This window comes from Ips typographus, linkage group LG6 (assembly GCF_016097725.1).
Source record: "Ips typographus isolate SLU linkage group LG6, UJ_Ityp_2.0, whole genome shotgun sequence".
Classification (NCBI taxonomy): Eukaryota; Metazoa; Arthropoda; class Insecta; order Coleoptera; family Curculionidae; genus Ips; species Ips typographus.
The window spans coordinates 7,558,264-7,580,187 of NC_138427.1; the positions used below are offsets into that span (position 1 = coordinate 7,558,264).

Genomic DNA, 21,924 nt, shown 5'->3' on the forward strand with positions numbered 1-21,924 from the left:
CCTAGAATATTCACCTTAAAATTTACAGAATACACCACAAAGATGGACTTTGGTTTAGTAATCATATAAGTACCTATTCTAAGATATGACAATATTTCTCTAAAAAGCTCCATAACCAGAAATGCCTGGCCAATTATGATTTTTCTTAAAATGTTATGACAAAAAAATGAAAAAACTGGGATAGTCATTCCCTAGCTCTATGGTTTTTTAAGGCGGATGTAAAACTATTAGAAGGTTGGGTTACCAAATGGTGTGTAAAAAATAAAAAACCTCTGCATTTCGCAAAAGTAACATGCCAAAAACGCCCGCTTTAATACAAGAGCAGGAACGACTGACTATTATTAAGTTATACTTTATTCAGTTAATGTTTCTGCTGATTTAGATAGATTTTCTGGATGACATTGATGAGAATATGCTCCGTGCTGGTGTAAGCCACCAGATTCGACTGCACTGATTTTATAAGCTCTCAATCCCCCAAACGATTAGCCCTACCATTTTAACTATGAAAAGTCAGTAGTAGACATGTATAGGTACTAGACTTGTAGAATGTACTTACGTTAAGCCCTCACTGGCATAAAACAGCAGTAAAACACACACGGCTTCTTCCAATAATGGCAAATACTGAACCAACACAGCTTATTGGAGATGTACCATGTATTCAATTGTGTTGCTGGTCCAGATAATTTAGTAATTTCAGTTAAGCGGTTATTTGAAATACTGAAAACACGAATACCAACTGAAATAAAAACGTATTAATGTTAATTGATTATCATAAAAACTAAAATTCTCACCGTCATACTTAAAACAATCTAATGGCATACAAACTGATAAAGCGTCTTCCATATTATTATAAATATGGTTTTACGGCGACGCCACTGGCAACCGACATAAGAACGTCGATAATACACTAATCTACTTGGAACTGTGGATCAAACGATTAGGCAATAAATCTTTTTGAATCTTGTTTGTTTAACAATAATGATCCACGCAACTGTTACGATTTCGTTGTATTACAAATACCACCTAAAAACCTATTATCGTAGCAGCAAGTTTGTATCGCAATATCCTCATAAAAGCTCGCAAGTTATAATACAGTTTGGAAAGATCGTCATGGAATGACAATCTAACGTCACATTTACCTGAAGAGGTCAACAATAGGCCCCAAAGTTCGTGAATAGAAAATGGAACCCATAAAATCGTTCTTTTTCCACTTTAAGTTGCTATTCCCAGAAATGTTTTTTTAGAGAACATGCAGGGTGGCCCAATTGCTTGCATTTTGTACGCAAAAGTTTAACTACTAACACAAATAAAAAAAACCTTTTCAAATCATTTCTTTAGGGCAATCTAATATTGAAGATATACTATAGTACTAAATTCAGGTTGGTTACATAAAATCGCTGAAAACCAAAAAAAGTTTATTTTTAAAGGCTTTAAAAACAGTGCGCCTTTACTAGACCTAGATAAATTATTTTATTCGGAGTATTCCATGTAATATAAACATCTATTATACCCAGAAGTAATAATTAATTCTGGAAAGTATTTAAAAAATAAACTATAATTATATTATTGTGTAATTATTATACAATTTTATTAAGAACCTCAGCTCTTCTGTCCGTGTTTTGAAACAATGCTTTGATCAAATGCACCAATTCAGCTGCTACAAAGTATAAAGCAAGTGGTCCTTTACCGCTGGCCCATCTATCACTGATATCCACCAATGAAGCGCTTAAAACAAAGCTCAGTTCGTTCAGCTTATTCCATAAAGGAACATACAAGAGAATTTCTTTGGAATCGGTGAACAATTTTGGTGCCCTGGTTAGGATCAGCTTAATTACATCAACGAGCTGCTCGGCAGCTTGGGCACTGATGTCTTCAAATTTAACCACTGCGGTCACAATACAGTTGCACAGAGTGTTGACCACCAATCCAATGTTCTTGTTATAGGTTTCATGTGAAAGTACCTTGTGCCACACGGTACGCAACAATTCTTGTTGTCTCAAACACTGTCTGATACATTTTTCGGTGAGGGGTGATAGTTTTTCGATGGTCAGTCCAACGTTCAGTTCGGCTCCGTCCATTATATCTTCCACTTGCTTCATTTGAGCACAAAGGTACTTTCCAAATAACTCTTTTCCAACAGATGATGTAGATTCGATTTCTTTTAAGAAATTGCACTGATCCAATACCGGTTTTAATTTAGCGCAATACTTGGTTTCCCAGCCTATCAACGTGTGACTGATGTAATAGCAATTGTTCATAAATACTGCTATTTGCTGGGGTAGTGTAGTTAAGTAGGATTTGTGATGTTCAGGAACGTACGTTCTGTAACTACTAATAATTGTGGTGACGGTGACGAATAGTCGACCGGCGCTTTCTGGACGTGCATCTGAATTGCATGCTTTAATAAGAAGTTCTGCACAAAAAGTCAGCAGCTCCTCCACGTTTTTTGATATGGAGCATCGTGGAAATTCCTGTACTGTTTTAGCTGAAATGTGATATGCAAATTAGAAATACAAAGGCATTTAAAATCTGAAGAAAAATGTTTTAACTAGTACTGAACATGTTACCTGAAAAATATTCGACATTGTCAGGAACGCCAACTTCAACAATATCGTGTAGGTCCTTCTTCATAATTTCCATGGCTTGTTCTAGATATTGTCTGCATTTATTGTTAATAAAAAGAATATCCACATTATTAGCATAGCTAAAAATTGACTTCGTGGATACATCAAACAAATGGGCTTCTAAAAATAGTAAATATTTCAAAGGTACACTAAACAACAGTGACATTATAGAAAAATGTTTTGTTGACTTACCTAACAAAGACTTTTCCAAAGCCAGAGTCGCTTCTTGAACTTCTTCATACTGTTTCAAACCTTCTTCATCTGAAGGAATAGTGTCTCTCAAGCAATTTTTAATCAACAATTCAGACAAGTTGTCCCTTATGTCATTGCCTATATATTCCATTGCTGTCATTTCATCATTTACTTTATATGGAAAATGTGTCTTCAAGACATCCAATACAGTTTGCAAATTGTTAAATACTACTGTGTAATGAGATTTATTGGTAGATTTTTGGGTCAGTTCTAAAGAAATTGAATTGGTTTTTTCTTTAACTGACAGATCAATTTCATTATTAACTATTGGAGTAAAAATCTGAAACCATAGTTGTTTTGCCATAGTATGTAGAGGTTCCACTCTTTCAGTTATTAAATACAGTGCTAAAATAATTTCTTCCATTTCCTTGTTATACTTTTTCAGTTGTAAAATAACAGTTGACTCTTTAGAACTATCATTTATCTCCATATTATTTTTGAACAGATTGTGCATGCTTTCTTTAAGACTGCAAGAAAAATGTGTATAACACTATTCAAATTTATGTAAGTGACATGAAAACTTACATAAACTTTTTATTCCTCAAAGTACCTTCAATAATCTCAAAAGTTGAAACATCATCTGATGGTATTAAAAGTATGGTGTCTTCCAATTGATTTACAATGGAAGCACACTTTAAATAATTCCCATCAGTTGCTTCTTTATCAAATTCATTGAATAGATTCAAGATACTTATTATGTTTGTTAAGTATTTTGTTTTAACTTCTAGAATTTGCAACTTCTTAATATTATCTGTTACATTTTCTATATTCAACTGCTTATCTTTAATTGCATCAGCCTTTTCCTGGAGATCTTTCATTATTAGCTGACAATTAACTGCCTTGTTTAGTAAGGCACTGTTAATGTCACTCCTGAAATTATTAAAAATAATCCTAGTTGAAATTGACCTATTTAGAGTACTATAAGTGGTTTGATAAGCAATTAATAGATTGAAAACAATAAAAATTACAAATATTCATATTATACCCATTAACAGGACTACTGTAAGCCTAAGAATAATCACTCTGAATTAATTTAAATTATTAAAAACAACATAATAATGGTAATTGTAGCACAGTTACTTACATCCGGCAATACTTCAAATAAACATCTTCAATATGGGTTTTGAGTTCTTTAGTAGATTGTTCAATAGTGTTTTCTAGCTCTGGGATGTTTTTAACTATAAAGTCGCCTTTAGTTTCTGCAACCAGTTTAACAACTTCTGCCACAATACTCATTTTTGAGAAACTTTGTGATATACTGCAAAATAGAATAGAAAGTTTATTATTTGGTTAGGTTGCTTTATTAGGGTTTTTCAGTATTGAAGCAATGCTCCAGGGAAGCAAAGCTTGTTTATCCTGTTTATTTTGCATTCAATAAAGACATGTCTCAAATCTTCAAAAGCAAGTTTGAAGCATTTTTTCTATTTTTGAAATTGGAATCAGGAAATGATTTTAAATACAGGCACATTGAATAAACAAATAATATTTTTTCTATGTGGTTTGAATATATTTATAGGTAATAAAATGTCACTTCATTATTACTTGATTCATCAGTGGGTTCATTATACTCCAAAAAGACAATATAACAGTATTTGAGTAAAATTACTGAACTTTTTCTCAGCTGCGGTATTCATATTGAATATTACATGGAGATAATGTACTTAAGGAATTCAACACTTCTAGAGTTCTAACTCTACTTGTATTATCTGTCCAGTGCAAAGACAATTTGTGGAAATATCTATCTATCCTTTTAATATTGTAATGCTTGTAACTTGAACTATCTAGTAAAACTCCAATCTTTGATAATAATTAATTTTTAAAGTGTAGATTTATCTGACCAACTCTGGGACGAACTTTGTTTCAAAACTTTTAAACCAAAATGGCATAACAAGTGTAAAGTAATAATAAACCTGCTTACTAGTAAACTGTATACACAACACTGATAAACCAGAAAGAGCAGGTCCCAGAACAGGTCCAATGGTTATAAACAAGTTTAAGTAAAGTTGTTACAGTTTGGGTTTTCTTTCCTTTCTTCTGTGGCCACACAAAGAAAATATAGACACTATGAGGTTGTTATAATACAATTTTACAGTTGTTTTTTACAAGTACAAAAAAAAAATTAATTCAAAAAACAAAAACATTAAATTGAGGTTAGGTTTTTTTGTCTCCAACGAGTCCAACGGCGTACGGCCTCTAGTGGTGAATTTTGAAAACAGTCTTTAGTACATGTGAGAGCGAAAGATGGCGAGAGCATCATTGGTGTTGTTTTTACGTTTATTTTGATAGAGTTGGATACAGGTTTATGTTGTAGTATTTTTCGTTGTTAGCTAAAGTTTTCGAACCATTTGGAATAAACTTCGCTTCTTTTATTTCTTTATTTTGGATGATTATTTGAAGAGCGAAAATGTAAAGTAATGGCAACCCTGTCGTCGGCTTGGCAGTTGTTGCCCTTGACGGTTTGTCACTTGTCAGCTGTTCAATCACGAATCACGAAAACGGCCATTTTGTTTTTGTTGGCAAGTGAAAGTAGCGTCGTTTTGTGCTTCCTGTGTTGGTTCCAGAGTATTTCGATATTTCTGGTAAATTTATTTATATTATTGTATCAATTTTTATCATAAATTGTAGATCTATGTAACAAACTATTAGTTTTGGAAAGAGGAATAACGGTTTGGTTGTATTTTCTAGAGAAATGAGTCAAGATAGAGCACGGTCTCGCGATCGATCCCGCCGTGATAGGCAAAGGGCTTCCGATACAAGCAGAGACCGAAGCGTAGACAGGGGCCGCGATCGTGGAAGCACCAAGTCTTCCGTGAACAGAGTGTACGTATCAAATATCCCTTATGAGTTTCGTTGGCAAGACATGAAAGATCTCTTCCGTGAGCAAGTGGGTGATGTCGCATTTGTGGAAATGTTTGTGGACGATAATGATAAACCTAAGGGCGTCGGCATAGTCGAATTTGTCGATCCTTCCTCTGTTAAAAAATGTCTTGAGGTTATGCAGCGTTATGAGGTTAAGGGCCGCAAGTTGGTCATCAAGGAGGATAGTGGCAACATGAGGGATAAGCATGGCAATATTGTCGGCCGTGGCGATAGGAAGTCTCGTCGGGACGAGGGGCCTCGTTTCAGAGAGGATCGAGATCGCCGTAATGGGAATGCTAACATTTTATCTGTTGATGATGGCAAGTGGGGCAACACCTATGGGTTGAGTCCTCAATTTCTTGAATCTCTACATATTGATGCACCTCTCACTAATAGAGTTTTTGTTGCCAATGTAAGTATTTTTTTTGTTCTGCTGGATTAATTGAGTTACATTTTGTTGCTATAACATTCTGTGACAATTTTGCTTCTCTAGTATTGGTGGAATTTGAGAAAAAAATGTCTAAAACAATGAGTGCTGGGCTTTATAATTATTATTACATTCTCCATAACAGCTAATACATTCCTAGGAAGATTTTCTTTATTTGAATATTTCTATAGATTACTATGAGAATGGGATGAGTTCTTTGAAATGACAACTGACAGTTACTTAAAGGTGGATTTAGTATAATAATGGTTCACTTGAAGAATTTGCTGCAATTTTTGGAAAAACTCAGTTAAAGGAAATAAACCAAAGTCAATGCTTCTTTTGGTCTATCTATTCTTGTGTATTCAAAAAGTTTTTATTTAAATTTATAAGGGAGTCAGAGCTTTTGAAATGTTTCTCCTAAATAGCTGGACCCGATGCTTAAAATAACTTTTGTTAGTTTGTTGATCATTTAATCAATTTAATCCTTCTTGTCCTACAGAAATTGGGCAAAGTCAATCTACACTTGTTTACTTTTCTTGGCAGTTAGTACAATGCAGGTATTGCACTGCTGACTTTGCACTGATTGGTACTGGAATTAGAGAAAATTTTATTCTTAAACCTTTTTTGCACTATTGTGAGTTAGTTGATGGAGGTTTTGAGATTTAATAAATTTAAAATTAAGGGTTGTTTAAGGTTTATGTCTGGATGTGTTGGGTAAAGTTTTTCCTCCCCCCCAAAAAAGGGAAACAATACACATCAATTTTGAGTTTTGAATTTTTATGCAACCAGAAATAATTCTAAGTAGGTAGTTATTTTGAGTCACAATCAAATTTGAGAAGGAAACTTGATAGTAGTTTTCAGGATGTCTGGATTTACTTATTTATAGTCATTTACTTCTTTGATGTCTTGGAAAGAGCTATTGTTTGTGCCTATTGTAAATCCTCTTATCATAAGCCATGGGAGCAGTTAATTTACAACAACACTTCTTCCCTAAAAAAGTCAACAGGTTTTGTTGTTAAGTGAGAATAACTGTACAGGCTGTCAGGATTTGCAAATGACAGTTTTTTATTTGTGTAAAAATTGGCATCTTTAAGGATGTTTTATAATTATAAAAGGCTTTTGTTGTGGCAGTAAACTCAGATTCAAGTTTGGTCTAAAAGTGGATTCTGTACAATTTTATCAGGAGTTGGCTCCCAGGTTAAAAATTCCTAGTTCATGCCTTGGAAGAGATGCTTGGAAAAAGGTGGTAGGGGATGTCAAATAATGAGTTTATTTGAAATTGAAGGCTTTTTTGCAATTTTTTTGAAAATACATGAGAATGCAAAGGATGTTGTTTCAGTTCTAAACAAAAAGAGGCCTCAAATAAGAAGTGTTCTACTGTGAATGAAAAAACTGGAAAATTTCTTTAATTATAGACTTAACTTGTTTCAAAGGCACTGTAAGAAAAAGATCAGAATTGACTAAACTTTTTGTGTAACACTACTAATTTATATTATTTAGTGAGTAGATTCTTTTTACCCTATCAACCAGAGCTGTGTAGTTATTTTTAATAATACACTGTTTTACTACTCTCAAAATGGATTGAATTTGGAACTTTTTTATGGTTTGATCAATTTTGTCAATCAATTATTTACTCCTTTGGGTGTTATTAAAGGATTGCAGTAAAACTTGTATCATTTGCCAGTTGATGATGAGAAACAAAGTAGGTTATGTGACTATGTTGGAAAATCAGGAGGCTATCGTTTTTTCACTTGTTTTGGGCTCATTTATCTATGGTGAAGCAATATCAGATGATCTCTTGTCAAAATAGTGGCATTGGTAAATCACTTTGGATACACAATTGTTAGGTAGATTTTTTTGGAAATCCAGAAGCAGTATTTCTTGAACCAACTCTTATTTCACTTTACTCGCCTTAATAATTTTTTTTTAAGTATCTGGAAAGTAAAAGTGTCAAAGAAGTTCAGTTCTTTTTCCAGAGGAAATGTGAAGTTCAGTTAGAAAAATATATTGTAATATTTTAGCTGGACTATAATGTGGACAAGAAGAAGTTAAAAGAGGTGTTCAAGCTAGCCGGTAGGATTGTCGGGGTTGAAGTTTCTGTTGATAAAGACGGCAGAAGCAGAGGCTTTGCCGTAGTTGAGTATGATCACCCTGTAGAAGCTGTACAAGCTATTTCCATGTTTCACAATCAGGTACTATATTGTCAGGTTCTCGTCGTCATTTATTATTAACCGCAGTTCTGTTAGTACTTATTTGACCGGGAAATGACGGTACGTATGGATAGGGTCAGTGAGACCGTCAAGTTGCCGGAAGGTTTAAAGTCAATTGGTATGGGACTAGGTCAGAATGGAGAACCTTTGAAAAATGTTGCGTACAATCTACCAAACTCGGGAGCAGGACAAATGCTTTCGGGTGGGGCGGGCATTTTGGGAGCTGTTCCCGGAGCTAATGCGTTACAGGTATGTGCTATAATTTACTTCTTCCCCAAAATAAGTTTAGTTGAAGGAAAAATTGAACAACTTTCTATTTTATAACGTAACTAATTTTATTTAGGTGGCAACCGCATTAAGCGGCCTGAACAGCGTTCCCGCTTTGGGCAGTTTGAACCCCTCCATGTTGGGTGCTGCTGGTCTAAGTAGTCTCACTACCAATCTGCTTCAGAATGGTTTGGCTGGTGCCAGTGACTTGCAAACGTTGATGAACCAGAACACGTCAAATTTATTAGCCCAAAATCAACAACTATCCGCGTTGCAAAATGCTGGTATGTATATTTATTTTCAATTTTGGATTTGTCTGTACCAATTAATTTGTGTTGTCACTGATAGAACGTTCTGACAGGTTTTAGTTTTCTTTGAAGCAGATTTGCCTAGTTATGGACGTTCTTTTTACAATTTTAAAGTGACATGATTAAAATTCAAATAAGTTTCCTTCTTGTTTTTTCAATAACTGTGTCAGATCCACATAAATCATATGCTGGATTTTTTTGTCCAACGATCCTATTGAATTTAGAACACATTAACATTATTACAGGAACAGGAAATATTAGTAATAACTCATCCAACTTAAACTCCGGATTAAGCAGTGGATTGGGATTGACCTCGGGCGGCTCCGGAAACGGTAATCAAAGTTCCTTCGGTAGATCTTCAGGGGACAGCTACAACCCTAATGCACCTGTCACTTATCCTACCAATTATGGCGGCGCAGCACGGTAAGTTACAAAGATGTGTTTTTGTCCACGTTATAAAACTTGTTTGCTATTTTTATTATTCATTTATCCTTTAAAGTAAGGAGTTTCCATCTTATAGCCAAACCACAAACTTTGGACAAATGGACATGAGAAGTAATATGATGAAATCGGTAGCCGACAGCAAACAGTATTCCAGAAAAGTGTTAATCTCAAACGTAAGTCTTTTTAGTCCCTGGTTTCTCTAATTAATGTATTGATTCTTTTTTTTTACAGTTGCCGCCTTCTGCTTCATTTAAACTACTCCAAGACAAGCTCAACGAGTTTGGCGAAGTGTCTTATTGGGAAGAAAAAGGAACTGGAAGCTACCTCGTAGTGTATGCAAATGAGTGGCAAGCAGAACGAGCCATTAAGAATTTGGACAAAGCTAGAATTGACGGAAGGTACATTGAGGCCAGAGTCTATTATTAAGTTTTAGCATAATTTTCAAACTTTGTGTTGAAGAAATTTTTTTATAGTGAACGAGATTTCAATTTAAGTTGACTTTTTATATTGGTGTGCATTTAAGATTATTTAAATGTCATTTTGTGAATATGGATAATAGAGTGAATGTTATAAAGTAAAACATAAAAAGTAATTTTAAATCGTTTTATTATTCAATTAATGTCTATAAAACTTGATAGGTTTAGTAACGAATAACTCAGAAATCACACTCTATTACAGGTAAAAGGTCCTACAACAAATTGCGGGAGGGGAAAAACATATAACAAAGTTTAGTTTAGCAGTAATACATAACACAAGATTGTTCAGCCTTTCTACAGAAAGTTTTATGCAAAGTGATTCAATTGGTATGTTCCTCTATTAACGAAATTTTTATATGGGAGTTGTAATGAGTGTCTGTCCTTTGTCTTCTTGCAACTCTTACGAATTAATCTAATGGCACTAGCAGCCCACACCAATGGAACCACTTTCTATAAACTAAAATTTTTTTAGTGCAAGAACGCAGCAGTGACAGCAGTTTAATTAAAATACTTATTTAACTAAGAATTTTATTAAATTAACTAACGGCATTAAACTATAAAGGAAGAACTTTCCGACGACAAACGCCTAAAATTAACTACGAAAAAGGTTAATGAATAAGTTAGGATTCACAATCACATTTTACATGGGACATTTTGTTCTAATAACTAAAAATCAACTTGGAAGAAAAAGTCGCTTCTGGCAAAAGGATGAGAACATGTAAGATGTGACTGATCGAGTCCCAATTATTCATAATTACACGGGACACATAACACTCAAGAGACGAGACTTTCTTACCGAAAACTCCACTTCACATGATTTAATTCAATTACCAGGAGACGCTTTGACATGCGTTTTTATTCCTTCCTCCTTCTCTTTCCGCCATTTGCACCGTCAAATTTCAAGCCCAGCTTAAGTTAAGCATGGTCCAGACTGTGACTTTTTAAACTGTGTTCTACACAGTCTGAACCACACTTAACTTAAGCTTGTACGTCGGTGTAAATGGGGGTTAAAGTGTATAAAACTAGTACTTAATACATATACATATAGATTTAGGTTTGTAGATTCTTAAACGTATCTTTTAAATAATTAAAAAAGAATATCACATTTTTAATCGTTTGAATTTCGGTTGACAAAACGATTTCGACACTTAAGACGTTTCCATTTTCACTGTCCTATCCGAGATCAGATAACACGTAATTATTTACAAGTCTCGTTATGTTTTAAAGTCCATTTTCTCAAGATACTGAAAAACAGCCAAGTTTCAACTATTGGGTAAACCAGTTTTTAACCAAACCAAAAATAACAGAAATCTGTTTAATGTTAGTTTCTTTGTGTCCTTTCTTTTTTGTATTAAAATTTAGGACACCCTGCGTAATTTAAAATAACTTCAGTTGTTGCTCTGCAACTCTACACCATTCAACAAAGTAGTGTGATTAAACGCCAAATTGTAAAACCGGCAGAACAACAAAGTAGAAACCCGACATGATTTTCAATTGACTCAAATTTTCCAAAATCACGACCGGTTGGCTATTTAAACGACAAGTTACACGCAAAACTGTGTGATCTTTTTTTGTATTCTGAGGTACATTAAACCTAAACAACAACGATTAAGTAAGTACTCGATCAGTGCATTTCGATAAACGAGTTGAGTGCCTTTGGCACCACTCCTTTGTACGGAATTTTGAACTGTTTGATTACTTTGGCGGCAGAACACTTTAAACTAGAGAACCGCAGCACGTCGACCAGTTCGTGTATTTGCTGGCAACGCAACAAACTGCCGAACGTTTCTCCTGAATTGTTAACCTGATCCAAATGAGCTCCGCCTTCTAGAAGGTATTTGGCTACTCGCGATGAGCACGGATTGGCCATCGCAGCCAAATGCAAAGGTGTATTACCTTCGTCGTCTTGTGCAGTGGCGTCAGCTCCAACCGTTAATAACGTTTTCACTAAGTTGGGAGATGGAAAGCTGCATGCTGGGTACCTATTAGAAAAGTTAATATTACCGGGATGTTTACGTGTGGGAAATCACACGTGCAGGTAAATAACCACAGAGTAGATTTAGTTTATGAATGGTCAAACCACAAACAGTGCTGCAATTTATGTAAATGCTGCACACATGTGGACCATTAAACAATTACATTAAACATTGTTGAACTATCTAGTACTACAGAAGAATGAAATTCTTTTGTAGATTTCCTAACTAACTAAATCACCCGAGCTTACGCCATAAGCCATAAGCTTACCTCACTAAAAGGGCAACGTCTCGAAAACAAGCCAAATGAAGCAGAGTTCTACCAACACGCGCCCTAATCCCCAGTTTGTTCAAACCATAAATCGCTTCATGTATCTGATATTGCACGTCCTCGCTCACGTTCCTGTGCTGCAACATTCGAGTCAGCAACGATGCCAAATGCAACGTAATCACTGTCACCTGTACCCAGAAAAAAACCAGCACTCCTCCAATAACAGCTCAAAATCAATCAAGTAAATTAACTCACCCTTGTCAAGTAAGTTATGTCGCGTTCTGGGCTCGGCAAGCGATTGAGAGCTTGGTTCCCCTTGTTCACTTCATTGACCGCCTTTCGGAACACACGAAGAATCTCGTGCACGTCTACCGGAGGCACTAATCGGCCTCGACTCGTATGTTTCCCTTCTTCGCCCATCATAAATGAAAATAACTCGGTGAAACTGAATAGGCTGCTCTGGGTCAGTGGATTTAGGCAGTCGAGCATGTTTTGTTGCATATCTAGTGCGTAGTTCCATAACTCAATGCACCTAGAAAATAGAAAACGCTGTTGATCTTGCACGAAGAGACCCAATATATTTTCAATTCAGAAAGCTACCCACACAGCCTCAAATATGCCTATAAAGTGGAATTATTAAAGCCACTGTTCTGCTATTCCGAACCAACTGAGATTAATGAGAGTTTATAAATCCAGATTATGAAACTATTGTTACCAATCTGTTAATTTTTATTGAAATTCTTGAAAAGTATTTATACATGAAGAACTAGGGTGAATAACGATTAAAATATTCAACAAAGAAAAGAGCAGATTGATTTGCAAAACCTTATTCTGGAAACTTCACTTAAATGTAAAATACAAGAAAATGAACGTATATCCAGTGACTTTTATCTTTCTTTCTTCTGCTGCCTTCTTTTACACTGCTTAAACAGCAAAGTATTATTTATGTGATAGGCTGAAAGTAATACAGTTTAAATCCTTAACTACAAAATTAGGACAATTTCTTTAGTTTTATAGAATTTAGAGCTGCATTCTGAACATTTATGGTCTCTTGAAAAATTTCGGAAACATCTATTCAACTTTTTTTTTCTTTTTGGAAATTGCATCAAAATGTTGAAAACTTTGTACTACCTGGTCATTTTTGGGGTTTGAGCGACTGTAAAGAGCTCAAAATATTCGTCTTAAACTGCTCTTTTACCTCGTGCTAAGCGCAATACTATTGAGCATATACAGAGTGTTCAAAAAACAATTCAATCTGAACGCTCTGCCTGTTGTAACCGCGTTTGCCCGGTTCTAAATGGTTGTAAACCCCGTCCACTGGGTGCCTGAAGTTATTACGAACATTTTTGGTCTCTTGGAGCACTTTCGCAACTCTAACTGTTTTCGAGATATTCAACTATTTTTTAATAGAAATTGTATACGAAATTTTCAAAACTTTGTATTTTGTTCAAGTTGATATCAAGTTTAAACAAGAGTAGTTTTTGTAAAATAGTCACATAACGATTAAAAATTATTAAAAAATTATCTGACTTACCGATCAAATTTTCCCGCATCCGCATAAACTGCACCTCGATATCTTATGTAGTAACTTGTGTCAGGATGAGCCGGACCTAGAATCCTTTCCCGTATCACCAAAGCCTGCATCCGCATCTCATCTGGATCGGCCATGAGATCGTTCAAAGCTGAAGGATCAGAAATTTCTACCACATAATCGTAGGCGGCAACAGGTTTCACTTTTGGTTTGGGCATTGGTTCGCCAACGCCGTGGTACCGTTCAATCATCGCACGCTTCCACAGTTCGAGGGCGCCAATCATGTCACGTTTTTTGTCCACACAAGTCGCTCCGAGCAGCTCTAAACCTGCTATCCGCTCAGATCTCGTCACTATGTGAGGCAACTGGATCAGGTACTCGACGATATGCTTATGGCCGGTTATTGCTGCCGCCAACAAAGGGGTCATTCCTAATGCAGAAAAATGGAATCATCCAGTTTCGTATGGTCAATATAAATAGCCCGTACCGTAAGAGTCCACGTCTATTGTAGCACCGTGCTCGATAAGCAACTTTAAAATTTCTAAACTTCCACTTTCAGCGCAGTCGTGCAGTGCAGTGTTACCTTTCACACTCTTTCGGTTGATATTGGCGTTTAAACTTAACAAATACTTTACGATTTTTATATTGCCTTTGTAACACGCAATCATTAGGCAGGTGTGTCCGTGTTTGTTCGCTATCTAAAATTAATTCATGACAATAGAAATGTTTAGAAAAGAAGATTTATACCTACTTCTACGTCCGCACCATGCTGGACAAGGTATTTGACTATTTCTAAATGCCCATCGAAGCAAGCGGCTCTTAAAGGCGTTGAATTGGTGCGGGTAGTGGTATTCACTTTAGCCCCGTGAGTAATAAGTAATTTTACTATGTCCAGGTGTCCGGCGGCTGCAGCACACCACAATGGCGGTGCTCCCTCTATCGTCTCTCCATCAAACATTACTGTAATTGTTTATAAGAAAGTTTAAAAATGGTTTGTGGAAATCTTAGTGCTCTAAATGATTTAAAAATTATAGGTATGTAAATAATAATAGAAAGGCCCTGAGATAAAGCTTAAACACTAGAATAACGATGTCCTCAAATAACATTTGCGTTGGCGTTAATTGCGGTTTAACCGACCTGTCCAAGAGAGGTCGTGCCTTGCCCATATATCTAACCATAAGTAATAACAACAATAGTACTTTGCGCTTTAGTTAAGAGACGACAGCAAGAAATATACACTTTTTAGTATTATACAAGAATATTTTGGTATTTTGTAAAAGTTAACGACAAAATGTTTTGGCTATGGATCCAGAATAAAAAATATGAATATACATAACATCCAAAATTAACAGTTTGGCATCGTTTAATGCGTTTATTTGCATATTTATGTAGGTAACGTTGGCAAGTTAGGGGTGATGATAAGAAGCAAACTTTTAAAGTGAAAACGGAAAAAGAAAACCAGTTTGATCAAGATAAATCTAGGATTTTCCTGTCTACAAACTAAAACAAGTATGTAAGTTCACAAATAGTGATAACACAGTTTTCTATCAGTTCAAATTTCACACTAACTGAATATATCTCTATTTGATAAAATCACAGCACTCTCACTAAAATCTGTGTGTGCTTTGACGTTATCATAATTTAGTTTGATTTTTCCTATAGTTGTTTTTTCTTCTGTATGTGATGCAGTTGACAAAAAATCTGTCTATACCACATAAGTGAGTAGCCCTTATGGTACTGGTTCTATGCAGTGTAATAAGCAATAACTTTTAACTGCATATTGTAATATCTGTTTGAAATCACTCTACTTCTATAGATACAAAATCGGTGACAAGACTTTTAAATGCTCTAATATACATACCAGAACCGGGTTGTTCAATATCAGCATTACATTTCTCTATAAGATACTCGGCAACATCATAATGCCCATTTCTGCAAGCAATTACTAGCGGAGTGGCCCCGGACGTTTTGGCCGCCACCAACATCGAAACCTCGTCCTTTCCTTTGTTACAATGTAAATATATCTGAAACAAAAGCACACAATAAAACAAAGAACTAACACCGTTAATTAACCATGGTGGCATCCGATTGATCACCCTTTAATAGTAAATTACCGTTAATATTGATTAATATCTTATCGATTAAAATACCGGAAATACTAACGATTCATTAACCGTCTTATCAACATTAAAAGAACATTCAAGCATTCAACGTTTCCGTACCTTTTTCGGATAGTAACTCACACACAACTAAATTGTTACATTTTCGAACTTGAGAAAAATATTAACGAATTCATTGTGCTAAATAAATTAAAAAAAACCTGTAGATGACGAAATAATTGTTTTTATTTTCACAATGGCTTAATTTATTAGTTATTGCGATTAATCCCAAAGCGTGGCGCATTAAGACTAAATATTATGATGGAACCCAAGCAAGAAAAAAAATCAGTGCCTGTCTCAACTGTTAAAGTGAAATGTGAAGGTCGCCAAAATTGTATAATCGATAACCATGACCTAGCCTACTGCAAACATAATGTTACAACATATGAAATTCAGTATGTAGACCAATTATTACAACACTTAAATGGTAATTTTAGGCTGAGGAATAAAATTCTTTTAGTGGTGCAGAAGTAAACAATAACTGTATAATCTAAGGTTGAGGACGTCAACAACATACAAACCATTAAATCCGAGTTAGTGAACGTGACGTGTGTTATTGTTATAAATTACTGAACTTATATGCAAACAGCAACAAATTGCAATACTAATTTGTATGTGACGATTAGTTTTAACTCATTCCGCGTTCAGATTTATGGAAACTGAAAATTTGACGTCAGCGAAAGACACAAAAGAAACCCTTGCTAATGTGAATTTGGTTCGCAAATCTTAATGGTTCTCTATATAAGGAAGCTGTCCTTGGGACATACCATATAAGATATTAATTTCGTTCTTTCCGCGTTCTTTCAGCTATAGTGTGTATGACATTTGTTGTTTATTGATGTTTTGTACCTGTTCATATTGTTTATGCATAACAGATCTGCAAGATAGGAAAAGGTCACGATTACAGATAATTATTTAACTGAAACAAATTTATTAGTACGGGACATTAATTGCAAAACCAGTTTTTTCCCATCACCAAAGTGTTAGGATTGTTAAGTGTATATCAAAAAAATGGGAAACCCACATTTCTCACATAATTTTAAGAATACAACAACCCAACAGCGGCAACTGCATTCAAGTAATCATATAAAAAAAATTGTGCAAATCACGCAGATCGAACTGGTGATACAAAGCAAAGTTCAATATCTAATGCAATTACAGTTTTTATAACCAACAAAGAAAGTGTGGAAATTCCTCTAAATGGCGCGATCCAAATATACTTATATAAAAGAAAGGACTAAAGACTGGATAGAGGTTGCCATATGCCCCAAAGGCATATTTGTAACCTGACTCGACAAAATTCCTCACTTTGTTGCTTGCAGCTTTCCGTGTCAAGCAGATACATCTAAAAATACGTGTCTTAAATTGGCAAAGTGAAAAGCTCTTTCTTATTAATACCATTATAAACAGACAAAGAAAAGCTAAATTTGGTAGTAACAAAGATTTGCAAACTGAAAGTTACTTACTAACAAAAATCTAGAGTTTCCAGCAGTACTGAATACCAACACACTTGACTAAAATCTGAGATACTACTGAACCTAGTTGTAACATTTTTTTCACAAAAAAAGCGTTACATGGCTGAATTTAATTCAAAAAACTTCCATTTTATGGAAATGCGTCTCCCTATTAACATATCTAGCATGACCAGCACGCATCTACTGACCTAATTTTGGTTCGAATAAGGTGGTTTAGGTCAGCAATTCTCTAAGTTCATTTCAATTGAACCAAAAATCTACTGGTTACTTGAGGCAAAAAGGTGACTGACCCTCTGAAACACAATAAAATCAAATTCCAACAAGTTTTAAAATAAATCAATGGCTTTTTCCTGGGATGTTTAGAAATTACCCAATAAAACTGTTAACCCTTTGTACGGGTTCAACAAATCGTAACGTCAACCAAAAGCTAGACTGCATTTAGTTAGACATTGAATTGTATATTAGTCATGCTAAATTTGGCTGCAATATGTACAAACCATTTAGTATGGAGCGTTAACATGAAACACAGCCACCAGGAAATGTTTTGTTTTCCGTAATTTCTTATCCTTGTGTTTTTATAAATTTTAGTTTTGCAGCCTCTGCATGAATGGTTAAATTAAAGAGAAAAAGGAAAGCTTATCACGTTCAAAGGCGCACAAGCAAAAGGGTTAGATAACCTAGTCACCTTCCTGATTTTAACTTTGTCAAGACAGAATTCTCTGTCAGTCAATAGTTTGACTTTAAAATCGATCGTTTTTTTTCAATTGCCAGAACCCTCAAAGAGACTTTTACAAGAAACCTAAACTTTCAAGAATCTTTAAAAATAGCCAGAAACTTCAAGAATCAATTTGAAAATATTAGAGGGTTCGAAATACTACTTCATAAAAATTGCCAGAGATGAGTTTAAACATTTTATATTCGTTTTGGTATTTGCTACATAATCTGCAAGTTTGTAATAATATACTCTGTAACATGCTGTACAAATTTACCTCATTTCTACGCGTTCTATATTGTTTTTACTAAATTTGCATTAAAAACTAGTTGATCATACAAAACGGAGAAAAACAATTTTAGATGCGCAGTAAAATGTTGTGTTACTAGTAAATACAATCATAAACTACCACATTTAAGTCTTGTTTTTATTTTATGCATTAATAGGAGAAACATAAAAGGAAGTTTATTTTCCAGGACTGACAAAATTATACACTGGTTGGATCTTCTGAATTATTTTATGCAAAACCCACATAGTTTACAGGTGATGCCCGTATTTCTATTAGATATTAGCAAAATATCTCAAATTTTGTTAACATTCAAACAGTTATTGTGTGTTACACAAAACAAGGGTCAACCTTGGGGTCAACATTTTAGGCTAAAAAAAAAATCTGAAAATTATCCTGTTTTTCTGTTTAAGGGATTGCAAGTGAACTGGTTGGATTGTTTGAGAGTATCAGTAAATAACAAATGACTAGGACTGGTTTTTATTATCTGAATATTAAATTTAGCCTGTAACCCATATTCAGATAATAAAAGTACCACCTACATAAGGTGTTGAGATATTCAGTATTACACAATATATCTAACAAATTTATTATACATCACTTATGTTTGTCATTGGCTAATCCATGTCAAGTACTTTCAACTCTTTCTTGTTTACTGTACCTGTACCTTTATAGTATTCCAAAAACTGTATTTTAACTCTTTGTAGTTACAACCATACAACCATACAACTTACTCATTGTTAAGTGTGATATTGCAATCATCACTCATTGTGTAATGATCTTCCTCACACCTTTCCTTCAATTCTTGATCATACAAAATGGTAACAAAAAGCAGTTATGGTACATAACTTCCAACTTTATCCTTCCCAACAATGTAAATTTGTCAATACAATATTTTTAGTTTGGCTAACATGAATGTGTGTTGCATAAGTCAATAGCCTAGCCTGAAATGTATTTGGGTGTTTCCCAATTATATGTTTTTTATTTGAAGATATGTTCTGATAGGAAAAAAACTGTTTTGAAACATTCAGTCAAGGATTTTTTAATTGTTCATAGTTTCAGGGAAAAGTTGTACCAGTTGTGTACAAATTATTTGCATCACCTTACTGTTGATTAGGAATTTTATTAAACACACCTTATACAAGGTGGGCATGTTTAGGCCATCATTTCAGGTTATTGGTGGTTAAAGAAGTTGTTAAATAGACAAAAAGACTCAAGTAGAGCAGAGATACATGAAAAACAGACATTACCTTACAAGCTATGAAGATTATATTGTTGTTGACAAGAAATTTGTTGTTATTTAATTTAATGTGGTCCACTCAATTACAATAATAAAAGAACAGACATTTTTTATGATTTTCATTATTATGAAAAAAACACTACAAATGTTACTTATCATGTTAGCAGTAATCCAGAGGAAGCAGTCAACTGAACTTCATGATTGTATCATTGTATTATCTGAGGTTTTATCAGTATTTTTTTAAAATTTAGTCAACATGAAACATAAATAACTTTCTGATAAAAGCTATCAGGATAATAAATTAGCTTATATAAAAGGAAAACTGTACCAACTTCATTCATCAAAACCAAAATAATCTAAACTTGACTTAATTATTGCAAAAGTATGTCAAAAATTAGGTCTTTATGTTAAGGTATAGTGGAATAAAGAAATAAGTACTCACTTTCAGTCTGTTTAAGTTTCCATCACGTGCGGCATTGTAAATAACACTCTTATAATCCATCCTCGGGATTCTTAGAAGATGCGAGCTGGAAAAGTGACAAAAATTCACGAAAACTGAGGCTTAAAAATGCAGTCCTCCTTTTTGAATACTGGTTCACAGTGAATAGAATCTACGTGTCGTTACTCTCATTGTGTCCATTGTAAAATCTTGAATTCACTGAGAAACACACGTCTAATTGCGGTGCTTTTAACGCGAGACAACCACAAACAAAGCTTACAACTCAAAAAAAAACAATATCTAGGAGCTCATTTTCCTGCTTTTCTCCCCATTCTCTAGTTGTCTCTCGAATCTCGATTTTCATATGTATTTGACATACGACGTCATGACAGGCACAGGATGGTAATGAGCGTTGTTGCCAACTCATATGAATAAAATACACGTGTAGGTGGCGCTCAAAACAAACCAATTAATAATGATTTCAGCAGTTCAGTACAATTTTCCTAAACTTTATTGTAAATAATTATGTAAAACAAAAAACTATATAGTATAAATTTCCAATTTATTTCCGCAACCATATTATTTCAATCAATATAGATCAGAATTATATAAATTTAATATAGAGCAATAAATTAAATTCATCAGCATAATATAAAAAATCTTGATTTCAATAGGTACTAACTACACTTCACCAAAATTTGCATGGCCAGTAGACTTGGCGTGAGTCTGTGCTTCCACCTGACCCTTTAGTAAGACATTGCAAATCATGCACTTCAAAGTGAACTTATTAACATCAGTGAATTGTCTACTAGATTTAGCCTCATGTGCCAACAATTTAGCTTCCTGGAGCATCCTTTCATCAGATGTTTCAAAAATAGTTTGAATTTTACCACCCTGTAATCAACTAAACATTCAAACACTAACCACAGAAGGAAAAAATAACACTTACATCAAATGGTTCTAGAAACAAGGGATCATAATGAATTCCATCAAACATCAAGAACACTCTTAAAGGATAATTCTGATCTTCACCAAATCTATTTATAATGGCATTTACGGTATCAACAACAGCAATCTCAATCCCATAAAAATTACTCAATATAGCCAGTTCAATGGCACCACCCCATGATGTATCATTTTGAATCCAAGAGCAATATTGCTCTAAAGGTTTTCCTAATATTGCTTCATCGTAGTTATGACTTTCATTTAAAATAGTTTCAGCCACCAGTTTCCTCAAATACTTAGCAGCCTCACCAGATTCATCAACTTTACCGCTCAACACAAAATTGATGCTGGTAAACAAGCAAGAGTTATCAGCGGCCACAATGTGTTTCATTAAAATACCTGATAACTCATTTATAGTTTCCTCTGTTAAGGTATTATTTAAATTAGAACTAGGTTCTGTAGCAGCTGAGAGTCTTTCATCAGCTTTGTCAGTGCTACTACTAGGTGCTATTGAAGTATTATTAGTTGACTCTTGTAGTATTAAAGTGTCTCCAGTTGAAATTCCACTATTTACTGTCAATACAAATAAGTTAAACACTGAAAACATGACCTGAAAGATAATCTTACCTAAGCTTGAATCATCTTGAGAGATGTCCAGTGTTTTAGGTGGAAATCCTGTTAACACTTGTAACTTTGCCTCTGGGATACTAGATAATTGGGATAAGGCTTGTTTTAAGTCTTTGATGGTGCTGTTAAGCGAGAGATTGTTAATCACTTGCTGCCCATTTTTGGTCTTCACTCTAAGCAGAATGTTAGACATTTTTTGCTTTTCCACAAAGCCGTTAAACGGATGTAAAAGCTTATATAAAAACAAAGTCAATAAAGTTACTAATCAGACTTCAAGTCCACAAATCAAAATTCACAATTGAGAGAAAATTTAAAAAAAGCCAAAAATAAAAAATACAAAAACAAAATATCACTGTGATAGGGTCTAGTGTCAAATGTCAATTTTTGAACCGGTCAGAA

The 21,924-nt window shown here is 34.4% G+C and overlaps 4 protein-coding genes across 5 annotated transcripts; 1 reads left to right on the forward strand and 3 right to left on the reverse strand.

Moving 5' to 3' along the window:
• Positions 1 to 1,398: 1,398 nt before the first annotated feature.
• Zw10 (Zeste-white 10 kinetochore protein) lies at positions 1,399 to 5,043 on the reverse strand. The gene is made up of 6 exons (XM_081982973.1): positions 4,795 to 5,043; positions 3,961 to 4,134; positions 3,402 to 3,746; positions 2,817 to 3,343; positions 2,568 to 2,744; positions 1,399 to 2,485 (listed from the first exon to the last, which is right to left on the reverse strand). The coding sequence occupies exons 2-6, from the start codon at positions 4,110 to 4,112 to the stop codon at positions 1,578 to 1,580; spliced, it is 2,109 nt and encodes a 702-aa protein (XP_081839099.1). The 5' UTR covers positions 4,113 to 4,134; positions 4,795 to 5,043; the 3' UTR covers positions 1,399 to 1,577.
• A 264-nt stretch (positions 5,044 to 5,307) lies between these two features.
• On the forward strand, positions 5,308 to 9,983 carry rump (heterogeneous nuclear ribonucleoprotein rumpelstiltskin). 2 transcript variants are annotated; one of them, XM_081982979.1, is made up of 8 exons: positions 5,308 to 5,455; positions 5,562 to 6,147; positions 8,184 to 8,354; positions 8,409 to 8,621; positions 8,716 to 8,923; positions 9,193 to 9,370; positions 9,447 to 9,564; positions 9,623 to 9,983. In XM_081982979.1, the coding sequence occupies exons 2-8, from the start codon at positions 5,566 to 5,568 to the stop codon at positions 9,815 to 9,817; spliced, it is 1,665 nt and encodes a 554-aa protein (XP_081839105.1). In that variant the 5' UTR covers positions 5,308 to 5,455; positions 5,562 to 5,565; the 3' UTR covers positions 9,818 to 9,983. The 2 variants fall into 2 exon arrangements, with proteins under 2 accessions (XP_081839105.1, XP_081839106.1); XM_081982980.1 differs by having other exon boundaries at positions 9,468 to 9,564.
• On the reverse strand, positions 9,981 to 20,324 carry LOC145731274 (protein fem-1 homolog CG6966). Its single transcript, XM_081982977.1, has 8 exons — positions 19,957 to 20,324; positions 15,504 to 15,666; positions 14,394 to 14,602; positions 14,130 to 14,340; positions 13,646 to 14,072; positions 12,367 to 12,643; positions 12,112 to 12,299; positions 9,981 to 11,849 (listed from the first exon to the last, which is right to left on the reverse strand). Exons 1-8 carry the CDS (start codon positions 20,014 to 20,016, stop codon positions 11,492 to 11,494), a joined length of 1,893 nt encoding a protein of 630 aa, XP_081839103.1. The 5' UTR covers positions 20,017 to 20,324; the 3' UTR covers positions 9,981 to 11,491.
• Positions 20,325 to 20,498: 174 nt separating this feature from the next.
• On the reverse strand, positions 20,499 to 21,897 carry Yod1 (Yod1 deubiquitinase). Its single transcript, XM_081982996.1, has 3 exons — positions 21,526 to 21,897; positions 20,903 to 21,471; positions 20,499 to 20,847 (listed from the first exon to the last, which is right to left on the reverse strand). Exons 1-3 carry the CDS (start codon positions 21,716 to 21,718, stop codon positions 20,635 to 20,637), a joined length of 975 nt encoding a protein of 324 aa, XP_081839122.1. The 5' UTR covers positions 21,719 to 21,897; the 3' UTR covers positions 20,499 to 20,634.
• Positions 21,898 to 21,924: the final 27 nt, after the last annotated feature.